The sequence below is a fragment of the Pristiophorus japonicus genome, chromosome 10 (assembly GCF_044704955.1).
Source record: "Pristiophorus japonicus isolate sPriJap1 chromosome 10, sPriJap1.hap1, whole genome shotgun sequence".
Lineage (NCBI taxonomy): Eukaryota > Metazoa > Chordata > Chondrichthyes > Pristiophoridae > Pristiophorus > Pristiophorus japonicus.
This window is the reverse complement of record NC_091986.1, coordinates 166,351,704-166,373,631: the sequence shown is the minus strand read 5'-3', so window position 1 is coordinate 166,373,631 and position 21,928 is coordinate 166,351,704. Positions and strand designations below refer to the sequence as shown.

Sequence of the window (21,928 nt, the reverse complement as noted above, 5' to 3'; positions counted from 1 at the left end):
CGACGAGGTCCAACACAGCCTCCAGTGCGCCAGCGCAGCCTTCGGTCACCTGAGGAAGAGAGTGCTTGAAGTCCAGGACCTCAAATCTGGCACCAAGCTTATGGTCTACAGGACAGTAGTAATACCCACCCTCCGATATGGCTCAGAGACGTAGACCATATACGCACCAACGTCAGTGTTCTCGATCTGACCAGCATCAAAGCATTGACCATACTTGACTGTTGTGCGGGTCACATCGTCCGCATGCCTGACACGAGACTCCCAAAGCAAGCGCTCTACTCGGAAGTCCTACACGGCAAGCGAGCCCCAGGTGGGCAGAAGAAACGTTTCAAGGACACCCTCAAAGTCTCCTTGATAAAGGGCAACATCCCCACTTGCACCTAAGAATCCCTGGCCCAAGACCGCCCTAAGTGGAGGAAGAGCATCCGGGAGGGCGTTGAGTACCTCGAGTCTCATCGCCGAGAGCATGCAGAAACCAGCGCAGATAGCGGAAGGAGCATGCGGCAAACCAGACTCCCCACCCACCCATTCCTTCAACCACTGTCTGTCCCACCTGTGACAGAGACTGTAATTCCCTTTTAGACTGTACAGTCACCTGAGAAATTACTTTTAGAATGGAAGCAAGTCTTCCTCGTTTTCAAGGGACTGCCTATGATGATAATAATGATGATGATGGCTTTTAGTGAGTGATTGATAATCAAGTAATTTTCCTTATCATCCATTCATCCAAGTTTCATAGCCCAATGTGCAAACATGACAATGTTATTAGAAGTGCTTCCTACATTTTATTGATAAATAGTTTGAACTGTAGATGATCCAGAACAAAGTGCAGCAGAACTTTACTAATTAGCAGATGAAAATCCAAATAAATTATATCGATTGGGTACTCGCGTCCAATAATTGATTTACTTTCTCAAGGTATTCAAGTAGATTTATATCTGAAGACATTTTGTTTCTGAAGCCATGCCAGGATTTGAAATAATATAGAATTGGTATTGTAATTGCACATCTCTGTGCGGTTGAGGTAAGCTGAAAAAGTTATAAACAAACTTAGGAACAGGCTAAATAATTATAATTTTGACAGTGCAAAGACACAACTCCAATTTGCGGCACCATGAAGCAAGTAACATGGATCTGGACTTATGATTTTACCACATGCTGAATTTCTAAGTCTTGGCACTATGAGAGGTGCTTAGCAGATGGCAGGTGCTTCCCTTCAGGGGGAAGGGGAAATTGGACAGCGAATCATTCATTTACCACTCCTGAACACGTTCACAGAGACACTGGCTTGGAGCTAGCTGGCTACCCTCGCAGCCTACCTTAGCAAGAAAGATTTAAGAAGGCATAGGAGTTAGAAATATCTTAAAAGGGTGGCATCTTAATGTCAATAAAGAAAAAAACCAAATTTTAAAAAAAATATTGGCTTTGAGCTTTAATTCTTGAGTTATTTTAAGAAAAATATATGCAAGAAGGGCGAGAACAATGTATTCTTTGTGGAATCTATATGTAGCTAATCTCTGTACATTGAAAAAAAAATTATTGGGCATCTCAGTCCTTTCAAACTAATGGTTTAATAAAAGCATTGGCTTTTACATAACAGTGGAGAAACCAAATACTCTATAGAATGTTTGGACTGAAACAAGTACTCTAAAATGCTTAGTTAGACTGTCAGTCTGACATATAGAGATCTTGGAGCATTGCCACTGTGGTGAGTGATCAGCAAAACACATTAACATCTTGGAGCATAGAGTAATGGAAAGCAATTACATTGGTAACACAGTGATGCTATGTCACTGAGTATCTCAAATGCTACATTTTTTATATTTTAGTTTGGGTAAAAATGAAAATAAACCCTCAAAGATACCTTTTGAGAGTGATTTCTGTGGAACTCCCACTAACAAGATTTGTGAATGATCAACACGTGGTATGCCTCTGATGCGTGGGATTGATCTGCAAATTCTTCATTACCAACCCTCCCCCAGTCAAAAATCAGTGACAATAAGCTAATGATGACAGATAAGTATAAATATCAGTTAAAGCTGGTATTTAAGTTTGGGGCCCACTGAGTTGGGAATGCAATGCTTTATTGACAGAACCTAATTTTCAATTATTGAAGAAAATACATACATTTTAAAGAACAGGATTGCTGTACATCTGCGTGTTCAGAGGATAATACATTATTAACAAACTATACTATTTATTTGCAAGCTAGCAGAGAAACATTTGTTTTACTAAGTGTTGGTTTTGCCATTCAGAATAAAGTTCAGCATTAAATTATGATAAAACCTTGAACTAAGGATATCAGTAACGTTATCTTGATGCATTTTGACAGATGCACCTGTAGCTATGTGGCTAACACATAGTTTTAACTCTTTCTTGAGTCTTTTAGTGTAGGGTCAAAGCAGTTCAAATGAAAACAATTTGTCTGATTGAAGACCTTGAATGTAACTGCTTTGAAAATGAAACAATATATTCAGCTTTAATTTTGTTAGACAGAACAAATTTATTACATTGAAAAGGATATGGGGGCAACCCTCTATTGAATTTAAATTTGTAGCTTTCTCTAGCCATTTGGGACTCGAGGAAGTACAGTATAATAAGACTTCCTGTATTGAATCTATTGTGAACTGCAAGTATTCAATTGTTTCATACTTACCCACTATAACTCTCACAGAACCCTGATATTACAACTTGTCGGCATTGTTTCCATTTATGTTGCTATAATTGTAAATTGAATTAAAAAATATAGCATCCATGATTAGTTCATTTTTCTGGAACTGAGAGATTGTCCTTATGACCTTACTTAAGGGTGTACACTAGCTCCAAATTCAGTACTTAAAATCTCTACGTTCTCCCCAACATAAACTTGAGGTCATCCAAAACTCTACTGCCCGTGTCCTAACTCGCTCCACGTCCTGTTTACCCATCACCCCAGTGCTCGCTGACCTACATTGGCTCCCAGTTAAGTAATGTCTTGATTTTAAAATTCGCATCCTTGTTTTCAAATCCCTCCATAGTCTTACCCCTCCCGACCTCCAGCCCTGCAACCCTCCGAGGTATCTGCGCTCCTCTAATTCTGATCTCTTGAGCATCCCCAATTTGAATCGCTCCACCATTGGTGGCCATGCCTTCAGCTGCCAAGGCCGTAAGCTCTGGAATTCTATCCCTAAACCTCTTGATCTCTCTACCTCTCTTTCCTCCTTTAAGACGCTACTTAAAAATACCTCTTTTCTGGCCTAATATCTCCTTATGTGGCTCGGTGTCAAATTTTGTTTTATACTGCTCAGGTGAAGTGCTTTGTGATGTTTTACTTCGTTAAAGGTGCTATATAAATACAATATGTTGTTGTTATGGTTGTATTGTTTATCATCTGAGCAGGAAATGGGTTCTCAGAATTGGAATAAAAACTTAGAACTATTTCATTAGTTTGAAAACCAATGAGGAAAATAAACCTTTTTTTCTGTTTTGCAGGATCATCAAATCTCCTCAGTCCTGAACTTAGCCTAAGAGCTAAGCAACATGTCATTAGCATTAACCAGACACTACATGTAACATGCAGGTAATTTTACAGTAACATTTGTACATAGAAAATATTTTAATTAGAATCATTTCTCATTAGGCTATCCATTACTACTCAACAAAAGTGTTAAATAGAAAATCAGATTATGTTGCATGATGAGATATGGGATTTATATGGGATGTGAAAAATAATATTTTAGATGAGTTCCTTTATGTGATATCTATGCCAAGCTACATGCTCTACTTACAACCAAATGTATTTCATGCTCTTTAAATATTTAGCAGAAATAATCAGTATTCTTTCTGGGTGAATTTCCTCACTATTTTCTGTGCAATAGTGGTGTATAAATGGCATAAGAAATTTTACAATAGGGAAATTGTTTCTACCATTTGTGTGCTTTTAATAGGCTTCTCACGAGTTTCCTTGTATTTTTGAGACTTCCTGCTATCCACCCATCGAATCCCAATGGCATTTGCATGTTTTAGAGTGGGAGCCAGTGACGTACCAACTGCGAGTTTCCTTGTTTTACACTGCTATTGCCCTCGTAACAAAACACTTAAATATACAAGCAGTAGCTGCCAGGATCACCTGAGCAAGGTGGAAGTGAGGAGTTTGTGAGCTTGAAGGTTCAGAGCATTTTATATGGTGATTTCTGCAGCTTGGAAGTACTTTTTTTTGTACTTATGTCTACAAAGACTTGCACTTGATTCTGACTGTCTCTCACAGGGTCATCCCACCCGATGATTTTCAGAACCCTCCCTTCTCCCCATCCGTTGTCAGGGCATTTTAGCAGTCGGGAGGACTTTTCCCAATGAGAATGCAATTCTTTGCCATTATCAAGGAAGAGTATGAAGCTAAAGAGATACATACATTACCAGTCTACACTTTTACATGTATTATGTTGTGTAACAGTCTATTTTAGTCCCATCATTTTAGCTTGAAAAAAGATAAAGATAAATGTTGACACCATTCAAGGAGGATACAGGCCACCAGGGTCTATACCCCTCAGAGAATATACAGGCAGTACAGATCAGTTTAAATTAAATTGGCAAATGACTGCTAAAATAGAGCAAGAATTTATGTAATCATGTTAATTGGAGCGCTAATGCATGAAGGGAATTAACACCACAAGTAAGTGTATTATAAAGCCTCAGCATAGCTTCTAGACTTGTACTCCACTGTTCTGATTGTGCATCGCAACATTTTAATCATTAAAAAAAAATACATCTTCACATTGTCTCAAATTGCAGTTGCTTGTTACTCCCGAGTCCTTTTCTAAGTTTCCCTATGCAATTCTATTTCCATCTCTGCATATTTATGTTGCTCATTTTGTCTAGTATGCAATACTTCACAATTGTCAGTATCAAATTTAAGTTGCCATATGTTTGCCCAGATGTATAATTGAGCTAAATCCATCTGCAAATTATTAATTGTATCTTCTGTCATGTAAGAGACATATATTGCCAGTCTACACTTTTACATGGATGATGTTCTGTAACAGTCTATTTTAAGTCCTATCATTTTAGTTTGAAAAAAGATAAAGATAAATGTTGACAGAATGATGGAGTTCTCCATAGATGGTGTTGGTCTTGTCATTGTTTCATTTTGAGATCCTAGGAGGCAGGGAGATAAAAAGATGTTTTTTTCTTTCTTTTTGTTAAACAAGGTGATCTTTCACAGTTCTAACACTTACAACACTCATGGATGACTGATAGTCTGAATTGTCAAGTGATTCTGTTACTTGAGCCCATTCACCTAGGGCTGTGAGCAAATATTTAAATTAGTGAGTTACAAAACTGCTCACTTCTTAATAATTAAAATATGGGTCTGGACAATACAAATGACTTTTAACCAAAGAAAATTGATTGCAAATATAAAAAAAATACAAGAGCTTAAATCCTGGCAGTTATGTTTCCTTGAGTTCTGTAGTTCAAAGCAACTCCAGTTGCTACATGTGTGCAAGTAAAAAGTAACTAAAAATAGAAAATGCTGGGAATACACAACAGTCCCAAATTCAACCTGGGAACAGAGGCGAGCGGGGCCATTTTAATTCTTGGGCCTTATTACCATACTGAAAGAGCAACTCTTACCCAAAGGAATAACATGAGCAGGAGTGCAGCAGGCACGACAGAAACGGTCCCCGGCAGCCAGATTAGTGCATTGGACGTGCTGGATGTGATCATAGTCAGAGGAACAGGGAAATGGGCAAGAGAGGCCCAAGATTTACTTGTGGGACCTGGAGGAGCACTTCTACTCCTTTTAGCCCACACAAAAACACGAAAACAAAAGTAACTTACTTTATTAGCTCTCTTGGTTCTGCTGTTCCTTTGCAACAGTTGTTGCTGGCAAGGCAGGCACCAGGTGCTGACTGCATGACTATGCATTAAAATGGTGTCTGACTTAGGTCATCAGACCCCAATTTTGAATTTCACTGCCTCAAAAGCTGCCCCAGATGCATCGCACATGGCGTGAGTGTGGCTTATACACGCTGAGTACTGGGAGACTGTTATTTTGACCCCCATACACCCTGTTCTCATCGGCTGCAAGGGGTTAAAACTGGCCCTAATGGGTTTGTCACCGGTCTTTTCTGTTTACAGATGCTGACCAAACTGCTGTATATTTCCAGCATTTTTTACTTTTATTGCACAGTTCCACATCTGCGGTTTCTTTTTATTTAAGATGACTAAAACACAAGGTTTGATTTTTGATTGCATGTACAGGCCAATAAAATGGGAATATTGAAGCTTCAATATACAGATGATATTTCTAAGGTTATCTGATTTTTTTTCAAAGAAAAAATAAACTAGACTATGAAATGTGTTTCTTTTTATTTCGACAGGGGATCATCACCAATATTATGGTCCTGGCCAGATAATGTAATTAACGGAACTGAAAGACTAAGTATAATTAACTTTAACAGTGGGGTCAACGATAGACCTTACTGTAGTAACCTGACTTTAAGCAAAGCTCAGGCTAAAGACACAGGATTCTATTACTGCAATAGCTCATCTTCAAATGCTCGACAAAGAAAAACTGCAGTCTACATATTTGTCAAGGGTAAGACAAACATCACAGTTATTATTGGTTTTAAAATATCTTTTGTTTATAACATCCTTTTACATTCAATGATTTATTGATTCTGTTAGAAATGAAATGTTAAAAAGTAATGCAAGGATGTAGGTTGCATTTACACAAATTTTTAGTAACATCCAATATGGATGTTAAAACATGGACATGTGCAGTAGGTCCATACAACCATAGAAGTTTACAGCACAGAAGGCCATTGTGTCAGTGCCAGCTCTTTGCTGGAGCAATCCAAAATTAATCCTACTAGTCGTGTATCTTCCTCCGCTTAAAGTATTTATCCAACTTGTCCTTAAAAGATGCAGTGGTCTCTGCCTCAAACACCCTCTGTGACAAAGCATTTCATGCTCCAACATCCTTTTCCATGATGACAGTTTTCTTAACCTCTCCCCTCATTCGAGTGACAATTTTAAATTAGTGACTACTCATCACCGACGCCCATCAATTTCTATATATTCTATCAAAACTCTTCATAATTTTAAAGAAACTCTATTAAACCTTCTCTTCGCCTTCTATGCTGCAATAGAAATTGTTTTAATATCGTAACTTTCTCCACATAGTTATAGTTTTCTGTGGAATCATGTTGTTTTACTTCTTTGTCTGTCAATGGTGTCAGCTGTGGCTCAGTGGATAGCACACTCGCCTCTGAGTCAGAAGGTTGTGGGTTCAAGTCCCACTCCAGGAACATGAGCAATAAATCTAGGCTGACACTCCAGTGCAGTGCTGAGGGAGTGCTGCACTATCGGAGTTGCCGTTTTTCAGATGAGACGTTAAACCGAGGCCCCATCTGCCCTTTCAGGTGGACATAAATGATCCCACGGCATTATTTTGAAAAAGAGCAGGGGAGTTATCCCCGGTGTCCTGGCCAATAATTATCCCTCAATTAACATAACAAAAACAGATTATCTGGTTATTATCACAGTTTGCTGTGCGCAAGTTAGCTGCTGTGTTTCCCACATTACAACAATGACTACACTCCAAAAGTATTTCATTGGCTGTAAACACTTTGAGACAGCCGGTGGTCATGAAAGGCGCAATTTAAATCCAAGTATTTCTTTCTTTTGGTCAATGTTTTTCACCAGTTTACCTTCCCTGACTCCATCCCCATTCCGTCATGTTTGGCTTTTTTATCCAATCTATTACTTTGGTCTTTGTACTATCTATATGTCTCAATCATTAACTTAAACATTATATTGTGATCACTACTCCCTAAATGTTCTCTCATGATTATTCTTCTTATCTGATCCCATTAATTTCCTATTACTAAGTCTAGCAGTGTTTCCTCCCTTGTTGGGTTTCTTACATATTGAGTTAGAAACAAGTCTAGCAGTACAAGCTCCTTCCTGCCCCAATATTGGTGAGTGATCCATGAACTGGAACCTCTCCTTCCCACACAACTTTTCCAGTCATGGATTTACTTTCCTGATCTGTTTCTCCTTATGCAAAGTTGCAACTCTGCTATTTGCCAAACCTCCTGCTTTTTCAGTGTCATCAGATTCCTCTGCCCAAGTCCAAATCATTATATATGTATATGTGTATATATAAATGTGTGTGTGTGCAGAATGGGCCCAGCTCCAATCCCTGGGGTACACCACTTCCAACCCTTCTCCAATTCGAGCAACACCCATTTTCCCCTTATCTCTTTGTTTCCGACCAATCAACCAACTTTCTATCCATGCTGCTATATTTCCTCTTACACCATATATTGTCATTCTTTCATCGTCACTGTGTCAAAATCCTGGAACTCCCTACCTAACAACACTGTGGGAATACCTTCACCAGTTGCATTGCAGAGGTTCAAGAAAAAGGCACACCACCACCTTCTCAAGGGCAAATAGGGATGGACAATAAATGCTGGCCATAGCCAGTGACGCTCCTGTCCTGAGAATGAATAAAATAAAAAGAAAAAACACCTGAGTATTTCTAACGAGGCTCTTGTGCGACATCTAATTGATGTATATTACAATGTAACCAGCATGTCTTAAGTTTGATAAAAGTCAATGTATTCTCTGCTGGCTTTAGTTAAAAAGAATCACCCCAGTGTTTTCAGTGTCTATCAATACTTGGGAAACAGATTGTGGTAGAATTAGAATCACTAGTGGCTCTGTATTGTTTCCTGCGGCAGGACATTGTTTTAGTCAACTTCCCAAATTAGCTCCATGAGGGCCACTGATCTGCCTTTTTCCCAGGTTTAAACTGTAAATTGTGAGTTTGCATTGTTTGTAAATACATCAACCACACCAAAAGTGCCTTCAGTTTAGAGAGGAAGTGATAACTCATGCTTTAAGAATTACTGTTCTTATCAGCCACATACTTTTAGAAATTATTTATCTTATCAATAGGTAATTATTAATAATTAGGTAATGAAAAATACTGTGCTGTATATAATCTACAACCGTATTTATTTTTGTTCAGATTTAAACAATGCTGAATTTTGTTTCCACCATTCTGGAAAAATAGTTTCTCCTAATCAGCAATATGGTAAACTAATTTACTCCTTTGTAATACTGAATCTGATCTAAACCATTTCTGGAGCTTACATGGGATTTCGTTTTCAATTCCCCCACTATTTTACACAGAAACATAGAAACATAGAAAATAGGTGCAGGAGTAGGCCATTCGGCCCTTCGGGCCTGCACCACCATTCAATAAGATCATGGCTGATCATTCCCTCAGTACCCCTTTCCTGCTTTCTCTCCATACTCCTTGATCCCCTTAGCCGTAAGAGCCATATCTAACTCCCTCTTGAATATATCCAATGAACTGGCATCAACAACTCTCTGTGGCAGGGAATTCCACAGGTTAACAACTCTCTGAGTGAAGAAGTTTCTCCTCATCTCAGTCCTAAATGGCCTACCCCTAATCCTAAGACTATGTCCCCTGGTTCTGGACTTCCCCAAAATCGGGAACATTCTACCCGCATCTAACCTGTCCCGTCCCATCAGAATCTTATATGTTTCTATGAGATCCCCTCTCATCCTTCTAAACTCCAATGTATAAAGGCCCAGTTGATCCAGTCTCTCCTCATATGTCAGTCCAGCCATCCCGGGAATCAGTCTGGTGAACCTTCGCTGCACTCCCTCAATAGCAAGAACGTCCTGCCTCAGATTAGGAGACCAAAACTGAACACAATATTCCAGGTGAGGCCTCACCAGGGCCCTGTACAACTGCAGTAAGACCTCCCTGCTCCTGTACTCAAATCCCCTAGCTATGAAGGCCAACATACCATTTGCCTTCTTCACCGCCTGCTGTACCTGTATGCCAACTTTCAATGACTGATGAACCATGACACCCAGGTCTCGTTGCACCTCCCCTTTTCCTAATCTGCCGCCATTCAGATAATATTCTGTCTTTGCGTTTTTGCCCCCAAAGTGGATAAGCTCACATTTATCCACATTATACTGCATCTGTCATGTATTTGCCCACTCACTTAACCTGTCCAAGTCACCCTGCAGCCTCTTAGTGTCCCCCTCACAGCTCACACCGCCACCCAGTTTAATGTCATCTGCAAACTTGGAGATATTACACTCAATTCCTTCATCTAAATCATTGATGTATATTGTAAAGAGCTGGGGTCCCAGCACTGAGCCCTGCGGCACTCCACTAGTCACTGCCTGCCATTCTGAAAAGGACCTCCCCGTTTATTCCGACTCTCTGCTTCCTGCCTGCCAACCAGTTCTCTATCCACATTAGTATATTACCTCCAATACTATGTGCTTTGATTTTGCACACCAATCTCTTGTGTGGGACCTTGTCAAAAGCCTTTTGAAAGTCCAAATACACCACATGCACTGGTTCTCCCTTGTCCACTCTACTAGTTACATCCTCAAAAAATTCCAGAAGATTTGTCAAGCATGATTTCCCATTTCATAAATCCATGCTGAATTGGACCGATCCTGTCACTGCTTTCCAAATGCGCTGCTATTTCATCTTTAATAATTGATTCCAACATTTTCCCCACTACTGATGTCAGGCTAACTGGTCTATAATTATCCGCTTTCTCTCTCCCTCCTTTTTTAAAAAGTGGTGTTACATTAGCTACCCTCCAGTCTATAGGAACTGATCCAGAGTCGATAGACTGTGGGAAAATGATCACCAAAGCATCCACTATTTCTAGGGCCACTTCCTTAAGTACTCTGGGATGCAGACTATCAGGCCCCAGGGATTTATCGGCCTTCAATCCCATCAATTTCCCTAACACAATTTCCCACCTAATAAGGATATTCTTTAGTTTCTCCTTCTCACTAGACCCTCGGTTCCCTAGTACTTCCGGAAGATTATTTGTGTCTTCCTTCATGAAGACAGAACCAAAGTATTTGTTCAATTGGTCTGCCATTTCTTTGTTCCCCATTATAAATTCACTTGAATCCGACTGCAAGGGACCTACGTTTGTTTTCACTAATCTTTTTCTCTTCACATATCTATAGAAGCTTTTACAGTCAGTTTTCATATTCCCGGCAAGCTTCTTCTCGTACTCTATTTTCCCCCTCTTAATTAAACCCTTTGTCCTCCTCTGCTGAATTCTAAATTTCTCCCAGTCCTCAAGTTTGCTGCTTTTTCTGGCCAATTTATATGTCTCTTCCTTGGATGTAACACTATCATTAATTTCCCTTGTTAGCCACGGTTGAGCCACCCTCCCCATTTTATTTTTACTTCAGACAGGGATGTACAATTGCTGAAGTTCATCCATGTGCTCTTTAAATGTTTGCCATTGCCTATCCATTGTCAACCTTTTAAGTATCATTTGCCAGTCGATTCTAGCCAATTCATGCCTCAAACCATCAAAGTTACCTTTCCTTAAGTTCAGGACCTTAGTTTCTGAATTAACTGTGTCACTCTCCATCTTAATAAAGAATTCTACCATGTTATGTTCACTCTTCCCCAAGGGACCTCGCCCAACAAGATTGCTAATTAGTCCTTTCTCATTACACATCACCCATTCTAGGATGGCCAGCTCCCTAGTTGGTTCCTCGACATATTGGTCTGGAAAACCATCCCTGATACACTCCAGGAAATCCTCCTCCACCGTATTGCTACCAGTTTGGTTAGCCCAATCAATATGTAGATTAAAGTCACCCATGATAACTGCTGTACCTTTATTGCACGCATCCTAATTTCTTGTTTGATGCTGTCCCCAACCTCACTACTACTGTTTGGTGGTCTGTACACAACTCCCACTAGCGTTTTCTGCCCTTTGGTATTCCATAGCTCCACCCATATCGATTCCACATCATCCAAGCTAATGTCCTTTCTTACTATTGCATTAATTTCCTCTTTAACCAGCAATGCCACCCCGCCTCCTTTTCCTTTCTGTCTATCCTTCCTAAATGTTGAATACCCCTGGATGTTGAGTTCCCAGCCTTGGTCACCCTGGAGCCATGTCTCTGTGATGCCAATTACATCATAACCGTTAACTGCTATCTGCGCAGTTAATTCGTCGAACTTATTCGAATACTCCTCGCATTGAGGCACAGAGCCTTCAGGCTTCTCTTTCTAACACACTTTGCCCCTTTAGAATTTTGCTGTAATATGGCCCTTTTTGCTTTTTGCCTTAGGTTTCTCTGCCCTCCATTTTACTTTTCTTCTTTCTATCTTTTGCTTCTGCCCCCATTCTACTCCCCTCTGTCTCCCTGCATTGGTTCCCATCCCCCTGCCATATTAGTTTAACTCCTCCCCAACAGCACTAGCAAACACTCCCCCTAGGACATTGGTTCCGGTCCTGCCCAAGTGCAGACCGTCCGCTTTGTACTGGTCCCACCTCCCCCAGAACCGGTTCCAATGTCGCAGGAATTTGAATCCCTCTCTTCTGCACCACTCCTCAAGCCACGTATTCATCTGAGCTATCCTGCGATTCCTACTCTGACTAGCACGTCGCACTGGTAGCAATCCTGAGATGATTACTTTTGAGGTCCTACTTTTTAATTTAGCTCCTAGCTCCCTAAATTCGTCTCGTATGAGCTCATCCAGTTTTTTACCTATATCGTTGGTACCTATGTGCACCACGACAATTGGCTGTTCACCCTCCCTTTTCAGAATGCCCTGCACACGCTCTGAGACATCCTTGACCCTTGCACCAGGAAGGCAACATACCATCCTGGAGTCTCGGTTGCGGCCGCAGAAATGTCTATCTGTTCCCCTTACAATTGAATCCCCCATCACATAGCTCTCTCACTCTTTTTCCTGCCCTCCTGTGCAGCAGAGCCACCCATGGTGCCATGAACTTGGCTGTTGCTGCCCTCCCCTGATGAGTAATCCCCCCCCAACAGTACCCATTCCTCCTCTTCTGAATACTGGCTATGGTTCTAGGGGCGTTCAATTGTCCACTATTAATGTATGAGTCTTGCTAATGTTATTGATGGTGGGAGGCATCAAAACCACGCCTGTCTGCTGTCCATACATTTGCACTTCCCTCAGGTCTGCTGGAAAGTGATCAGGAGTAGACGTCTTAGCCAATGTTTCCCTCCTTAACTCGGTGGCACTGAAGCCAATTGTAGCACACCTACAAGCACCTTGGTGGAGATCAATTAACTCCATGCAGGCTTGGGATCCTGGTCTTTATGGCGCAAGTACTGACCAGTTAAAGATTCTGAGCCATTGAGGGGGGAACACTTATTTTATTTTTAACAACGCTGGAATATTATATATTTAACTAGGAGAGCAAATTCAAACCTCCTGTATGTCTAAGGTAGGGAGTGAAAACTAATGGGAGGGCTCCTTCAATCATGACACTCGAAGGTAAATGAAGAATTAATATTGACAATGTCCCACCTGCTATTACCAATTTTGATTGAATTGCTGCCTTCCCACTCACTGTCCACCATTTAGAAGTCGACCCTTACATGGTGAGCACCATTGAATTTCTATGAAAAGCCAGAATTTGGAGTCCAATATATTAATTTGAAAATAAATGGTAAGGACGTGTAGGACAAGTTGTGAAGTACAGTAATACAAATTGACTATTTCAGGCCAATTTATCATTCTGTTTTCATGTCACTTATTTATGTCTGAAAGAAACTATGAACCTCTACACAGAGCTCTACAATTTTTTGTAAGTCAAGTTAAAGTAGAAACTTTCAAAAACGTAGCATTGAACACATCCATTCCACATCCATATGCAATCTTGCCTCAGCATATCTGCTGCTGAAACCCTCATTCATGCTGTGTTACCTCAATTATTCCAGTACTCTCCAGGCCAGCCTCCCAGCTTCCACTCTCCATAAATTTGAGCTCAACCAAAACTCTGCTACCCATATTCTAACCCACACCAAGTTCCGCTCACCCATCATCCCTGTGCTCGCTGACCTACATTGTCTATCGGTCCACCAACACCTCAATTTTTAAATTCTTATCTTCATGTTGAAATCCTTCCATGGCCCAGCTCCTCTCTATTTCTGTAACCTCTTTCACCCTACAGCATTCCAAGAACTCTGAATTCCTTCAACTCTGGTCTCTTGTGCATCCCCCACACACTTCATCCCACCACTGTGGCCATGCCTTTAGTCACCTAAGCTATAAGCTCTAGAATTCCCTCCCTAAACCTCTCTGTCTCTCCACCTCTTTCTCCTCCTTTAAGACCACACTTTCAACCTACCTCTTTGACCAAGCTTTTAGTCACCTGTCTTAATATCTCCTTTGACTTGTGTCAATTTTTGCCTTATTATGCTCCTGTGAAGTGTCTCGGGGCATTTTCACCTATGTGAAAGGTGCTATATAAATGTTGTTGTTGGTTCTCAATGTAGGTAATTATGAGTTGGATCATTGCCTCCCAGGATACAGAAGCTTTCCTAGAGCAATACAACAAATAGTATTACGTTATTAGTCCATATTTAAATTTAAACACAGGGGACAGTGCGGGTGAGCCAAGCCCTATCCTCACCCATTGTCCCCACACATGTAATTCCAGCAGGCGTCATTGGATAACAATGATGACTGATTTTGCCATAACCCGGGGCACTGAGGCCAATTACAACACTGCTGCCCTGTTTAAGGTCAGTTGGACCAGCAAGCAAAAGTTGGACCTTGCAAATTAGGGATCTAGATATCAGAAAGTTATTTGAATTTAAGCTATCCTGTATAATTGTAATTGTCACAAATATGTTTATTTTGTGACAATTACAATTACTTCTATCTGCATAAAATATCTCCAGATTCATATTTTAAATTTTGTAAAGGGTCTCAGGGCTAGACTTTCCCCAAGGCTCTCAGTACCCGATTGCCGCCCAGAAAATATTGCTAAGCTTCATCAGTTAATGCCAGCGAAAGTTTCCATTAATTAGGTCATTAAAACCACCCGATGAGAAAATGGTTCTTACACCAGAATTCTGGGCGGCTCCAACTGAAAGTAGCGAGAACGGGCGGTTCTTAAAATGTTTTTTAAAATTTACTCCGAGGCTGCAGTTGGGCCTAGGGAGGGGGAAAAACTCAAAAAATATTTTTTCGCGTAAACAAAAAATAAAAAGTTCTAAAACATTCTCAAGACACTTTTTAAACGCAATCGCTGTTTTAAAATTCTAAAAATAATTATAAAAATTTTTAACTTACTTTTCTTTGCAGGGTACTCACCTACTGCCCTGTTTCAGGCAGCTTTTCATGGGCAGTTTCCTCGGCAGTGTGTATGGGTCCACTGTTGAGGCCAAACTTACATACATACTGGCGGTTTTCTCGGCGGTTTGCTACCCGGCAGTCTTTTCAAAATGTGGGCAGCACTCTTTAAAAAAGTAATGAGGAAACTTTTGCCGGGCGGTTTTTCGTCAAAAAACAGCTGTACCACCGAGAAAACCGCCGAAAATGAAGGTGAACGTTTAGCCCTCAGTTTAAAAAAATACCTGCCCATGACAGAATTACAGGACCTCACTGTGCTTCTTGCATTTATGGTTGTCACTTCCTGCTCCAGTTCTCAGCAGTGATGGCATTGAGGCTAAAGTATGTGGCAGTCCCATAGGTGTACTGCTGGCTTCAGTCGCTGGTGACATTATGTCTGCATGCAGCAATGCCCAGCAACTCTTCCTAATTCTTCTCATGATCTCCACAATGAGATGGTGAGTCTCAGGAAGCCACATGGCAATAATCTTTATGTGTGGAAGTAGATTTTTTCTTCATTTTATGCCATTTTTGAATGGTCCACAAGGGAGTAATTATTTTTGCTCCCTGATAATGATTGTTGAGGACGTGTATTATGTAACAAAATAACACAATTTTTTTTTTAAAGAATACAACTTTCCTCAAACGAAAAGAAAACAAATCCCAGCTTTCATCTGATTAAGTGGTCCTCAGGGTATTTTTTTCCTTCTGGCTTTTTTCTTTGTGTGGTATCATAGACAATAGAAATGCTTTACTCAAAATACACTGAAACAGCTAGGGAACATGTCTGTACGACAAAGTTGGGAATAGTCTGATTAGATGTGAGTTATTAAATCCACTGAGCGAGAAGGGTTGGATCACTCTGTAACTTTGAACAGTGCTATTCCATGGTTGTTGTGGGATGAGGTGATTCTGGTTTGGTTGAGAATTATGAAATAAATCATAGTCCAATTAAACTAGATTTTGTATTGCTGAAAAGTAAATTTGGTTTTACAAGAATGTATAACTTGCTTGTGAAGCTGCTGTATGAACCTAAGTTTAAAAACAACCTTTATTTCTAAAGATCTATGCACAAAGAGACATCTCAGAACTTTATATGGCTGTGGTTGGCAAATGGACACTCAATGGAAAGTGGAGGCAAAAGTGGAAAAAGCCATATCAAAGAGGATAATTTAAAGGAGGCTTTTGAAGGTGGCAGGGATTGGGGGAAGTGGGGTAGCAAGGCAGAGATGCTGAGGGAGAGAAATACAGAGGAAGTAGTTGAAAGTTTCCAGGTGATCGTTAAACTTTAACCAGTATATGTATGCCAAAGAGCAAAGTTCTGCACAGAGCTTTGTTTTATTCACTTGACAGCAATTTTGACCCAACAGGGCTGCTATCTTCACATTGCTATAAGCAGTACTTGTAAGATATAAGGTAGATTATGTTTGCTGCATTTAGACTGTCCACCCAGAATAATTGTAGCATAGGTTTGGTTCACCTTTGAAAACCTGATAATATTCGAATAGAAGCCAGTTACTATTAGGCTGAGCAGTTGTAAGACCTCTGCTGTTCTAAACAAATGAATTGTCTATTGGAATTACATCATGCATATGCCCCATCACACCATTCATCCATACTTTAGCATTGTGTTCTGTTCCTGGCACATATTCTAATTGGAACTGTAGTGCAAATGAACTCGGATACTTTCAGTGGCAGTGGATTATTGATACCAGTGATGAAAAAGCATCAGTGTCACTGAGATTCACAACCATGGCAAGAATAGAGAAAGTCTGCAAAGCCTCACAGTACCTGGTATACTTGAGAAACTACCTTAAAGATATTCATCTGCTTACAGATTTACGTATCTTGTAAAATGATTACAGGGTATATTGCAGATGCAGACTGTTTTAGACAATGGCCCTTTTTAGTGAAAAACACTGACAATCAAGCTTTTATTCTGATAGGTCTTGGGAAGAATGTCAGTGCAGTTCTGTAACTACAGGTTGTATATACTTTCATGCAGACTTAGATGGACTCGGACTGGACTCTCTTTGGGTTGGCATCTTTCTGCATCACAATAGGCATTATCTTATTTCTTACATTTTAATTGAATAAAAATGTTAATTCTGTTTCAGACAAACACAGTCCATTTGTAGAACAACACACAGATGTTCCCGAAGTTGTGTACATGACCGAAGGGAAGAGGCTACTTATTCCATGCAGGATCACAGCCCCTGATCTCACTGTCACTTTGAAAATGGTAGGTTGGATGGGGTATTTACAGAGTACTGCTAACAATCAGTAGCACATCAGTACTTCAAGAATTTGTTCCATGAGTTGTTCTCTGAATCTATAGTAATTGATGCTGATAACGATTGTTTATTTATCAAATTGATTAACCTGCTTGGCACCTGTTCAGAGTTCAGAACAAATATACAATGGGGCTGTAAGCCAAATTGTAAACAAATATATCATAAATCATTCTGAAAATGGTAACAGCTTTCTAGACTAATCATGCTGGTCTACCAATTTCTATTCAATTCAAAAATTACATATTGCTTTCGGATGATCATTTAATTTTTTGAGTACTGATTTTCCTTTACAGCTTTTAAAATCATACTCATTCTCTATCAAATGTAATCTGCAATAAAATCTGTGAACTGATATGGAATATTTACAGTATAATTTGTGTAAGAAATGTAGATTACTTTGTTATTCATTATAGTCTCTGATTAATCTGAAAAATTGTAAACCTTGTTTTAAATTATTTTATTACATATGTTCCCTTCAAGATTTAAGAAGTGGTTTTAGTAACAGTCTAGGAGGTCTGTGCTGGTCTTCATACCTCCTCATTAGAGCATTTGGTAGCTTTAACCAGCTGTGGGCACCTGCAGTGCTTGCAAATCTAGGCAAATGGGCTTATATAGTGAAAACTTTCTGTCACAGTTAATTGCCAGAAATTGTAAATGTGGCATTGGGTTGAATGTAGGACCACTTGGAATATTTGTTCTTGCTCTTGTTCTTGGCCCTAAGCTTTCTCCTCAGTCAATCCATTTTAAAATGCTGCTCCCATCCTCCATTCTTGTCAATCCTTAATTTCTACTGATGTTCCTGCAATCTTCTCTTATAAATGCACTAATCTTGACCTGTGATTCCTCTACTGAGACTGGCTAAGTCAGTGATTTAATTGCTGTACTGGGGCCAAAAGATCTTGGGTTCAAATCCTGGCAAGGTTCACTCAGCCTTTCATTCATCTGAGGTGAATACAACCAGTACCATATCTTAGGAGATGGGGAGAAAGTAGGAGAGTGCAGACACTATGCAGTGCTTGCTATGCAGTGTAACATCTTACGCAGGGATCAGGACTGCATCCAATGGACATTTCATGATTGCTCCTCCCTCTTTTTCTCACTTACTCTGTCCCTTTCCCAGCATCTGCTACTGTTGGGACAGGAAGCAATTGTTTTTACTGCTACCTGGAGCCTTAAGACAAAAAAAATGAACACAGAAAAATATTAAAGGAAGTAAGATATCAGATTTAAAAACTTCTACCAGAAGAAAAAGAAAAAAATGAATTTATATAGCATCTTATCACATCCCTCAAACAGCTTGAAGTGCTTCTAATAGAGTGAATTACTTTGAAATGGAGTGACTATTAAAGTGTAGGAAAACACCTATATAACGAGGAAAGTAAACAGGTCATAACACTAGAAGACAAATTAGGAATATGAGAAAATAAATCATTTAAATAAATAGAAAGAAAGAATAAAATTAATATCAATTTGAAATGAAAAAATTCACATATCAATAAAAATGCAAAGATTTTTTTTTAAATCCAGTTATTTAGTCCTGGCCGTATTAAACAAAATTGAATGAAAAGTGTTAATACATGTCAGTAATATTAAACATTTCTAACTTACTCATTTGATTAATTTCTGCATCTGATTATTTGAAGCAAATTTGGAATGCAGGGTTTTAGAAACATAGAAAATAGGTGCAGGAGTAGGCCATTCGGCCCTTCGAGCCTGCACCACCATTCAATAAGATCATGGCTGATTATTTCCTCAGTACCCCTTTCCTGCTTTCTCTTCATACCCCTTGATCCCTTTAGCTGTAAAGGCCATATCTAACTCCCTCTTGAATATATCCAATGAACTGGCCTCAACAACTCTCTGTGGTAGGGAATTCTACAGGTTAACAACTCTCTAAGTGAAGAAGTTTCTCCTCATCTCAGTCCTAAATGGCCTACCCCTTATCCTAAGACTATGTCCCCTGGTTCTGGACTTCCCCAACATCAGGAACAATGGTGCAAGGCAAAATTTCCATCTTTAACTCAACCCAAGCCTCTGTTTTACCTCACTACAGCAAATCTGGGAACTGTTGGAGGACAACAGAGTGAGGAGAACGTTAGGAATGCAGTTTATTAACCATGAGATCTAAACATACAATTTTAAATCTCGTCATTTTCAACATAAATCCTTTCTTGTGAAATTCTGAACATCAGCATGATTACAGCCAGGCCACAACACTGAAACCAATCAAATACAACACATTTCTCATGTGATTATTAGCTTGGCTTGATTTAAAGCCTCAAAAACCAAAATAGGCTCTTGTTCAGCAGAACTGTGAAAATCCATATTTCAACATCTCCAGCTGTGCCAAGGAGACTATTTTTTCCCCTGCACAATATAACCCTTTACCTCAAGTACAATGAAAATCAGTTCGCTAAACCAAACTAGTGCAGCAGACTTATCAGGTAGATTTATGTGGCCAGGTAATTTTCTGCAGGCACTGTACAAGCTGTTCTGTATGTGTTCTACTTGTATAATTCCTGTAAATAAATTAATCAGTCAAGTAGGAATCTGAGCCCAGCTTGAATGTGGTTTGTTGATAATATCTAGCAGGGTAGCTTGGAGAGAGATACAATTGCAACTTCCAAGAGGTCTCTGCAGAGTTAGAAAATCATAGCACTGCAGCACTGTGGTTTATGGTGGTCCAAGAATAATCATAGTGTCGTCTGAAATTTATATCACTTTACTACAAGTCACTTAAACTGCAGCAAGCGTCCCAAAATACATTTAATTTCACTTTCTTTTTTTTGTGGGTGTAAACATACAAATAATAATTCCCGACCCTCTACTTGCCAATGTATATTTCAAAAGTCTGGGTTGTAGGAAGAAAATATTTCCCATTAAGAGTTTCCATATAATATCCAAGTTGGCAGCGCAGAGCAGAGCCAGTCGGTCTGTATCCTGTGTTGACAGGAAGTCAGTGAGATAGGTCCATAGTCACATTTATTACATCCTATTCGAGGCATCCCTCCTGTCCCACCCTGTAGAACTCTTTACTGAAAAAACATGAGAAAAGTCTATGCAATTACATTTGTTTCATATTGTTTATTCCTTTTGCATCAAAGCACTTAGTTGGCAAAGTGTAATCTATGGGACTTGCTTTATTTTTATCCTTGTTTTTTTTGTTGCCCGTTTCTTCCCATGAGAGCTACTCACCACAATGTAACTGCCTTCCGCTGAGAGGGTGGAATTCTCTGTGGCGTAGACTTTTCTATAACCGCCTTTAATGCCAGTCCCTGCTCAGCCAGCAGAACTAGGATGACTATACCTTTTCCTCTCCCTGAGATAAAGCTGGCTACTATAGTGTAGCTCTACATATAGCAGCCACTGACCAAGTACTGATGTTTTTGCAAATTTTAGTGCTTTTTGTGCCCATGGAATTTGTCCTCCATGCAATGTTCTTCAGCTGAGAGTGAAATTGAGAGTGAATGTATCATTGACCTGACCAACAAACGTATCTCTACTGCTAATAGAATCTGTACTTGTAGCTAGTGGCAGGTTGTGGGGCGCAAACTAAGGAACTCCATCTCAGTCCCCAGGCCTTTCAGGAAATATGTTTTGCAACTGTGAAACTCTTCTATTTATCCTTATCCCCTAGCGAGATGCATTTCATCTGTTTTTAACTGTTGCTGACAGATTGCCATATGAGATGGCCTTAGGACTCCAGCCCTGTGATCAGAAAGCCTTGAAGTGAGCATTTTATTGGTGATAGGTCAGCTGCATAAGGTACTGGTAAAAACACTGCTTTGTGGAAAAAGGTACTGTGTGCTGAATGAGTGTGGTCAGTAAGAACTCAGATCGTAATATGAGGTTTATCAGGTCCCACAGCTGAATCATCTACTTATCACCCAAGTTAAATATGATAAGTAAGGCTTACCAAGTGTTCTTGAAAGTGCATCTCTCTATCAGTCTCCTAGCAAACTAGTTCATTTTACAATGTGTTTAGTGCTCGTTGTACAGAGGAGAAAGTTGTTTTGCAGATTTTTCCCATGAACATCATTGAATGAAACATACAATTAAAACAATCCTTTCATTAAAATGCTGAATATTGAAAAAATTTCTAATGTAGTCAATGTGGAAATAATTAGTTATAACATTACGTAGAATTTTAGATTTGCCTGTAATGTGTTATAAATCAAGTTAAAGCCCACCAGAATCTTTTAATACATACTATGATGATTTAAATAAGGTAAAATATCAACCCCAAAGTGGTAACCTTGCTAACTTAAACTTCGATTCCTGACAATGGCAATCCAATTTCTGATCACACAACATGAAGAAAAGCCAAGGTCACACAGACCACTTGGGACATAACTTGTGTCACAGTAACGAGGTTACAAACAACTAACATTTCTTAGTATATTCAGAGACTATTGTGGATTGAAAAATATTCTGCAGTTTCAATGCTCTG

At 39.7% G+C, this 21,928-nt stretch overlaps 1 protein-coding gene across 3 annotated transcripts in view; it reads left to right on the top strand.

The window, feature by feature from the left end:
* The window catches only part of flt1 (fms related receptor tyrosine kinase 1), a 274,841-nt gene that overhangs the window by 46,488 nt on the left and 206,425 nt on the right, over window positions 1-21,928 (top strand). For all 3 annotated transcript variants that reach the window (XM_070892291.1, XM_070892293.1, XM_070892292.1), the window contains exons 2-4: window positions 3,472-3,559; window positions 6,360-6,577; window positions 17,302-17,426. In XM_070892291.1, coding sequence (XP_070748392.1) covers window positions 3,472-3,559; window positions 6,360-6,577; window positions 17,302-17,426 — 431 coding nt within the window. The remainder of the gene's footprint in view (window positions 1-3,471; window positions 3,560-6,359; window positions 6,578-17,301; window positions 17,427-21,928) is intronic.